The following is an 8,783-nucleotide window of genomic DNA, read 5'->3' as shown; positions in this document are numbered from 1 at the left end:
CTACATCTGTAGTCTTGCCTCCTCCCTTGCCTCCTTCCTTGCCCTCTCCTCTTCTACCTTCTTCTGTCTCTCCAACCCCCATTTGTCGCACCTAACACCGATCGGGTTACGAAAATCGCATTGTCTAGTAAACTCATGCATCTTCTTTATGTGGTCTTTAATGAAGAGGTAGACGAACTGAGGTCCATAACCAAACTTTCGTGCAATTACTTGCTTTGCCTTGATTTCATCCAAGAACTTAGCTTGACCATCATAAGATTCCCACTTGCATTTCCTAGTGCTCTGTTGAAACAAAAAATTAGATTATAAGTCTTTATAGAAGAAAAAAATGATTTCATGTTTTCTAAAACAATAACCAACCTCATCATAGTCAACCACATGGCCACACCAATGGCTTATTCCAAGCTCCAAAGGGACTAGGCCGTAGTTGGCTTTGACACCACATTCGCACATGACAGGAGGTGCTTCGATGACTATCCTTTCTTTCTTCTTTTCCTTTGCCTTTGGCTCCAGCCAATGATTCTTAGGACCATAGAGCCACTCTCTAAAATGGCACTTCACAAATCCATGGCGCTAAAAGAGGATAGATTAGTACATGCACACATAGAGCTAAACATTTAAATAGATACACTTTCCACTTATTTCATGCTTGTTGGTACACACAAACTCCAACATATTCTCAGGGTTTATCATAGCTCGATCACCACAATCATACAGAGGAGGTTCCTCGAGTCGTCTAACTATGGCTAGGTGCTTCTCCTTAGCCATCATTGGTGGGGGGTTAGGGGGAGGTGGAACCCACCGCTCGAAGTGCTCACGTGGATGTCTCCCTCTCCACCAATTGTTGAAAAAGAGGTACCTTGGGTCAAACTTGTCTGGACCATCGATCCAATGAAAGAAAAAGCACCTCTCATGGTCCTACAGAACAATATTGCAACAAAATATTAGTAAACTACTAACACAAATGAAGAAAAAAAGATACGGAAACATTTAATACATTAAAATGATTGCATGTGTAGAAGCAACGCGCAGCTATGTCTGGATGTCTCAATTGAAACATGAGGGTAGGGAAACCACATTCATAGTTAGGGACAGGGAGGTCAGGAAGGATGGGGGCATCTTTATTGGATACGTTAGGGTATAATTCTCTAGGACTACCCTGTTTTTGCCATAACTGCTCCCGATACATGTCTTGCATCTAACAAAACGGTTAAAATTTAACACCAATCAAACATCACAAATTAATGTAAAAGGAGAACCATTTGCATTACAACTAAAAAATATAACAAACACTTACGAACAAAAATATACCTTACACTTAACACGGTAAACATACTTCTAACTAACTAATTAACCTTAACATTAACAATCCTAATCCTTATCCTGGAATCCACCATTCAAACGAACTAATATTTTCCTCCAAACCCTAGCCACCAATCCTAATCCTTAATCCACCGTTCAAACAACTAATAAGAGCATCATTACCTTGACCGAGGCTGAGGAGAAGCTTGGTGGAAGGTAGGGAGAGAGGCGGCATGGGAGGGCAGGCCGACGACCAGGATTGGGGAAGTCGGGAGGTGGTGACGTGACTGCCAGGAACCACCTCCAACTTTTTTCAAGATAAGGGAGACAGAGGGAGGAACCTGCAGTGCAGTGTTTAAGTCGGGCGTCGTCGTGCCACCGGTCATGGCGCAGCACTGCCGCGCCCTAATCCACGGTGTGTTAGGACCGGCCACATCATCATCTAGCGACACAGATCGCTGCCACGTGCCCACCTTCGCCGTGCCGCCATGCATGGCGTGGCAGCTTGATTTCGCCATGCCATGCAAATAGGGGCGGCCAAAAGTGTTAGTTTTTTTTAAAAAAATAAATAGTGTCAGATTTAAAAATAGTGTTTCAAAAGGGTTAAAAATAAAAAAGTTTCACAATTGCGTGGACTCTGAAGTATGAACTGAGATATGATGCTAACAATGCACTAGGCATATGTCACGGACTGGGCCATCAGATGGGCCAAAAACTGGCATCCAAGCTCAGCCATTGGATGGGTTTCTGAGTTGCTTCTGAATATAGGCATCGAACAAAATTGGTATAGTCATCTTCTTGCTTCCTCCAGCGGCAAATCATCATCGAGATACGACCGTCAAGCCAAGGCATGAGACGGGATTAGCGACTCCGCCAGTGTCGCTGCACAGAGGGATCTTACGTCGGCTCCCCCTATGCGACCTTTCGTGTCTCTCTCCTGCTTGGGCTGATCAAGGGACTATCCTATGCATAATTGCCTAGTCTTGGTATGACGAAACCTAGGGCTTCGGACTTGGGGAAACATATCTCGATGGTGATGGCGAAAGTTTTAGGGGAGAAGTTGAAGGATAAAAAGAAGAAGGTGAAGATGCAAAGTAGCAGTGGTGTAGTTCTTTCTCTAATGGACTCCGAGGATAGAGCCCACCCAGCACAATGAGTTGTCTCAGCTAGAACTATCGCGGTTTGGGCAATGCTGCGATAGTGAAAGAGCTTCATGATCTTATCAGGCAAGTTGCTTCGACCATGTTTTGTGTTCTAGAAACTCAAGTACACAAAGCAAGGGTAAATATTTAAAGAGTACTCTTGGCTTTGATTGTTCTTTTGCCATTAGTAGTGCAGGTTGCAGTGGTGGCCTGAGTATCTTTTGGAACAATAATGTAAGAGTGGAGATTTTACCGTACTCTCAATATCACATTGATGCAATTATTACAGAGAACAGGGAGGATGCATGGCGTTTCACTTGTGTTTATGGTGAAGCGCGGACGGGGAGACACACAGGATGTGGGGCATGACTAAGTCAATTATGCCCATATGTTAGTTTCCATGGCCCATAGATGTGTATTGGAGATTTCAATGAAGTTCTCCATAGGGAGGAGCATGTCGGTGTCTAGGAGAGGAGCCTAGCACAGATAGCTGGTTTTTGCAATATGGTGGACGTGTGTGGCCTCCAAGATCTAAGCTTTGTGGGGCAGAGTTGGATCTATGAGAAGAAGGTGTCGAGGGTTCATGGTGTCGTGTGCGACTTGATTGGGCATTAACGACAGTGGAATGGTGCGCTTGATTCCCTTGGGTTGAGGTACAACACCTCACCTCCGCAACATCGGATCATGGACCAATCCTACTAATATGGCATCATCACCAGGAGCAATGCAGGAGGAAATCCAAAGCTTTCAAATATGAAATGATGTGGGAGAGCCACGAGGAGTTTGCTACCATGTTTACTCATTTGTGGCAGCAGTGCGGAATGGCAGGCACGATAAAGGAGATGGTGGAGAAACTGATGGCAGTGGTGGTAAACTCAGAGCTTGGGGTACCGATTCCTTTAGCCATGTGGGGAAGGAACTGAAGCGCCTAAGAGCTAAACTAGAAGAGATTAGATCAAACCCTTTGAGGGTTGGTTCGTCTTATGTTGAGTCCAAGATCACGGAGAGGATCATGGAATTGAATTATAGAGAGGAAATCATGTGGAAGTAGAGATTGCAGATTACATGGCTCTCAGAAGGAGAATAAAATACCGTTTCTTTCACTTATGGGCTAGCCAACGGAGGAAGAGGAATTTGATTACCAAACTCAGGAAACCCGATGGACAAGTGAAGGAAAATGAAGGAGAGATGGCTGAGTTTACCTTGGGGTTTTATAAAGGGTTTTTTTGGATTCACGCCATTACAATTCTCTAAGTTTAGAGAAACGCCATTGCAATTCACCTATTTGGAGATCTGCTGTTATAATTTCATCTCTTCTCCATCTATGCCATTTTCTACACCTGCCGTGTATAATGGCCCACTGTCAGTCCATATTTGTATAGGGATGTATGTTGGCGTCAAATCCTTGCATCCTTCCGTCAGACGGCTCACCTCGCCGCGCTTGTGCCGCTGTGCCCTGGACCTCTGCTTCGCCTCTCCCCGAACCTCTGCTCTCGGCGCTGCTTTGGCTACCGTGGCCACAAATGCCGTAGGTGGATATCGTGGGTTACGTGAGTCTGACACATGTACACCATGGCGGTAGGGAAATAGCTTGCTGGATGCAAACAGGGTGAGCTAGTGATGAGTCATGGTCTTCCTACTCTCCTTGCTATGCTAGTTAATGGATTTCTATCATTTTGTATGATGGAATCTAGTCACAAGCAATTCGAGAACTCGAGATAGGACATGCTAGAAGGCCACGCCACCGCAGCCCTATTTCTGCCGGCCATGCCACTATGCTATGGCCTCGCATGACTTGTGTAGTACTATAGGGTCAAGATGGCGGGGGAGCTCCCACACAATCCTACACAAAGCTCCTACACAATCTATGCAATTCGTACTTCAAACACTGGGGGAGCTCCTACACAATCTAGTGCAGTACTGTCACCTAAACAATTCTAGGAGCAAGGTCATACAAACCTATGCAACTAGTACTTCAAACACTAGGGGAGCTCCTACACAATCTTGTAAGCAAAAGCACAAAGCTCCTAAGCTCACTAGCAATGCTCAATAATAAGGCTACACAAGCCAAATTAGATAGCACAAATTACTTAGCTACTCAAACTAAGCAATGTGACTAATAAGGCTACTGAAGCCAATTAGTCACATAAGAGAGCTACTTCTATGTTACACAAGCAAGAAGATAACTAGCAAGCTACACAAGCCAACTAATTATAAGAGCAACTACACAAGCATAATATATATATAAGTAAATACATGCTTGTGTTGGAGAATTGCAAACCAACGGGATGGACAAGGTTGACACGATGATTTTTATCCCGAGGTTCACTTGGTTGCCACCAAGCTAGTCCCCATTGTGTCGACCGCTCACTTGTTGGTTCGGCAGCAAATTGGCATCACCTACCAAGCCCACATGTTGGGGTCCGCAAGAACCTACCCCAAAAGTGAGGGTAGCTCAATGACACGCTCTACTAGAGTTGCTCTTCGCGGCCCCCGCGGGGTGAGCACAATACCCCTCAAAAATCCTTCTCCGGAGCACCACACAATCTTCTTGCGTGCTTCATGATAGAGAACTCAACACCAAGCCATCTAGGTGGTGGCAACCACCAAGAGTAACAAGCACCACCAACTTACAACTCGATCACCAAGTGCCACTTGAAGCAATCTCTCAATGCAATTGCACTAGAATCACTCACTCACAATCGATTCGCACTCTTATAAGTACAAGTGAGTTAGAGGGATCCCATGCACTCCTACACAAGCCAGCAAAGCTCAAGGGTGCTAAGAAACTAGCCCAAGGTGGTTAAGGCTCCTATTTATAACCCCACAAACAAATAGAGATGTTACCCCTTCACTAGGCTATCTACGCATTGACTGGATGTGTTCCATGGCACGGCCAAACCCGTCCGATCACCCCTGTGCTGCCATGTGTCCCTATTAAAATTGAATAGCTATTGGTGCCCAATGGCTAGATCTGACATGCGTGAACACCACCTAATCGAATGCAACATTTGAAGGATCGAACACTCTAGCACTCAGAGTCCGGTCGAGTATAGAGAGCTCCTAGAGCCGCTCTAAGGTGATCGGACGCGTCCAGTCTCACCTAATCGGATGCACCCTATGTCTGATGAATTTTATAGCCTAAGACATAGAGCAATCAGACCACACCGGATGCGTCCGGTAGCTGACCCCCATGCGTCCGGTAGCTCCTATGTCACTATGACCTAACCTAGGAACAGTGTTCCCATAGAGTTTGATCATATGCCGAGCCAGAGTTCGGTCATCCTGACCACTCTGCCCGTGCCTAGGCTAAACAACAGACGCGTCTAGTACCACTATCAGACGCATCCGGTCACCCCATGACCAGCGTTTCTAACTCCTTTTCTTCATCAACTTCTTCTCCTTTGCAAATATGCCAACACCACTAAGTGTACAACACCATGTGCTTGTGTGTTAGCATTTCACAACCATTTATCAAAGGATTAGTCACTCAATTCACCACACCACTCGATCCTAGCAAGATGCAAAGTTAGATCACTCGAGTGGCACTAGATGATCCATATACAAACAAGTTTGCCCCTCTTCATAGTATGACCATCTATCCTAAACCTGGTCATAAACTTCTCCTCTACACATCTATGACCGGTGAAATGAAATGCCCTACAAATGTACCTTTGCCTTACGCATTCCATTCCATCTCCTTCAATGTTGATGCAACACATACACCAACTCAATCAACAAATGATTTGATCCACTTCATATCATCATGTGACTTTATTGGTTCATTGATCTTGACTTCACTTGCTTTTTACCATTGCCTTTGTCCATCGGCGCTGAAAGCATCTAGGCCCCTAGTTGGGTTTTGGTGATTAATGATAATATGTGATTACTGTGACTAACGTGTGTTTTGCAGAGGCAATTAAGTTAGGTCACAGTAATGGAGATCGATTGGGCTATCATGGTGGTCATGCCTTTACGATGGAAATCGTTTCAGTTTTCAAAGGATGGATGATAAGGTTAAGGATGGACTAGTTCTAAGTGTCGATTGGAGTTGAAGAGACACTTAGAGTAATTTAGGATTTTGTTTTTCCTTTGGCCGTACTATTAAGGGGGGTATGTACGGGTAGCTTGATCTAGGTGAGTCTAGTGAGTTAGGTGTGGTGCACACTTGCTAAATCTAGCACTAGGTAGCTCCTAAAAAGCCCTTAGATCCATTGGAGCAAATTTCATTCACATATGATCGAGAGTTGGAAGTCAATGGAGGGTCAAATACTAACCGGACACTGGCTCTAGGGTGACTGGACGCTAGTGTAGAGTCTGATTAGTTCATTTGATCAAGGTGAAATCGTCTGGTGCGACCGGACGCTGGGAGGTGAAGTGACCGAACGCTGAGTCCCAGTGTCCGGTCGACTCCAGTAAGGTTCCAGAGAGGGAAAATCATGACCGAACATGTCTGGTCAGTGTTGACCGGACACTGTATAGCATCCGGTCACAACTTAAACACTGGAGTGCGGGGAGAACTGACCGAAGTGTCCGATCAACATGACCGGAGCGTCTGGTCACCCTGCAAAAGCACATAACAGTTCGTTTTTCAGCAATGGTTATAAATACTTCCTCCATTCGTGTGTGGGGGGACTTTTGCTCATTCCAACAGCTGAGAAACACCTTTGAAAGTGCCAAGAAGAGCAAGGTCCTAGTGAGGTGATTGAGATTTGAGAATCCCAAAGAGAGCCCTCATTAGTGAAAGCAAGAGTAGCAAAGTGTGCATCCACCCTTCTCATTAAGCTTGTCGTGGTCAAGTGAGAGTTCGTGCTTGTTACTCTTGGTGATCACCATCACCTAGACGGCTTGGTGGTGATTGGGAGCTTGGTGATCATCCAGCGAAGCTTGTGGATGACCCAACTCAAGTTGTGAGCAGTTGTGGGTGATTCACCACGACGGAGTGTCAAAGAATCAACCCGTAGAGAGCACTTGATCCTTGCGCGAATCAAGGGGGAGCTACACTCTTGTGTGGGTGCTCCAACGGGGACTAGTGGGGAGTGGTGACTCTCCGATACCTCGGCAAAACATCGCCGCGTTCCTCCTTCTCTCTTTACTTTGTGCATTTACTTTGAACAATTCAATTCTTGTCATTTACACTCATAGAATTGCCATGCTAGAGTAGCATTGAAACATAGGTTGCTAAACTTTTGTGTGGTAGATCAATAGAAACACTTTCTAGGCACAAGGGGTTAATTCTGCTAACCCTAGGATTCAATTATTGCGTAGAAATTTTGAATTAGCCCAATTCACCCCCCTCTTGGGCATCTTGATCCTTTCAATTGGTATTAGAGCCTCGTGCTCACGTATTTAGGCTTAACCGCCTAGAGAAAGATGTCTCATGGGGATGGACCTCCTCCTATCTTTGAGGGGGATGATTTTCCATATTGGAAAATCTGCATGGAGGCGTATCTAGAAGCTCTAGATGTTGGAATAATTAGAGCCGCCTCACAAGGCTTCCCAAAACCTCAGGATGCTACACACCTACAAGGCGATGAGGTGAATTACAAAAAATGAAATGCAAAGGTTTGAAACACTATCTTTAGAGGCCTTTGCAAAGATGTGTTCAACCAGGTAAGGAACCATAAAGACGCCCATGCACTATGGTCGGATGTTTGTGCGCTCCATGAGGGAACAAAGAGTGAGCGTGAGGAACGCTATCATCTTGTCATGAAAAAGCTAAATTCTTTTGAGATGCTTCCTAAAGAATGTGCTAATAAAATGTACTCATGCTTGAATATTCTTATAGAGGAAGTCAATGGGCTTGGACTCACTCAAATGCAACCATCCGATGTTGTAAGAAAGATCTTGAGTGTCCTCCCCATTGACAAATATGGGCATATTGTGACCATGCTTCATCAAGGTGATCTTTCCACCGCTACACCAACACAAATCTTGGGAAAGATCAATGCTCATGAGATGTACATGCACATCACACCTCAAGATGGCTCATCCTCTAATAAGAAGAAAGACAAGGACTTAGCATTCAAAGCTAGCCAAGAGAAGGGCAAAGCAAGGCTTGAGTATAAGAGCTCAAGTGATGATGAAGTTGATGATGCTAGTCTTGCTCTCATGGTGAAAAGAACCACCAAGATGCTAAAGAAGCTCAACAAGAGTGGCATCAAGTTTGATGGCAAGAAGAAGTTCTTCACAAGCTCTAGAAGGAAGCCAATCTCAGAGATGGATTGCTACAATTGTGGAGAACTTGATTATCTAGCACATCAATGCACAAAGCCCAAGAAAGACAAGTACAAGAACAAGTACAAGGGCAAGAAATATGACTCAAGCAATGAAGAAGAA

The 8,783-nt window shown here is 45.0% G+C and overlaps 1 protein-coding gene across 1 annotated transcript; it reads right to left on the bottom strand.

Moving 5' to 3' along the window:
- LOC136544240 (uncharacterized) lies at positions 1 to 1,198 on the bottom strand. The gene is made up of 4 exons (XM_066536467.1): positions 998 to 1,198; positions 642 to 918; positions 361 to 572; positions 1 to 282 (listed from the first exon to the last, which is right to left on the bottom strand). Exons 1-4 carry the CDS (start codon positions 1,196 to 1,198, stop codon positions 1 to 3), a joined length of 972 nt encoding a protein of 323 aa, XP_066392564.1.
- Positions 1,199 to 8,783: the final 7,585 nt, after the last annotated feature.

This window comes from Miscanthus floridulus, chromosome 3 (genome assembly GCF_019320115.1).
Source record: "Miscanthus floridulus cultivar M001 chromosome 3, ASM1932011v1, whole genome shotgun sequence".
NCBI classification, from domain to species: Eukaryota; Viridiplantae; Streptophyta; class Magnoliopsida; order Poales; family Poaceae; genus Miscanthus; species Miscanthus floridulus.
Note: the sequence above shows the minus strand (reverse complement) of the source record. Positions and strands in the feature narration are given on the sequence as shown.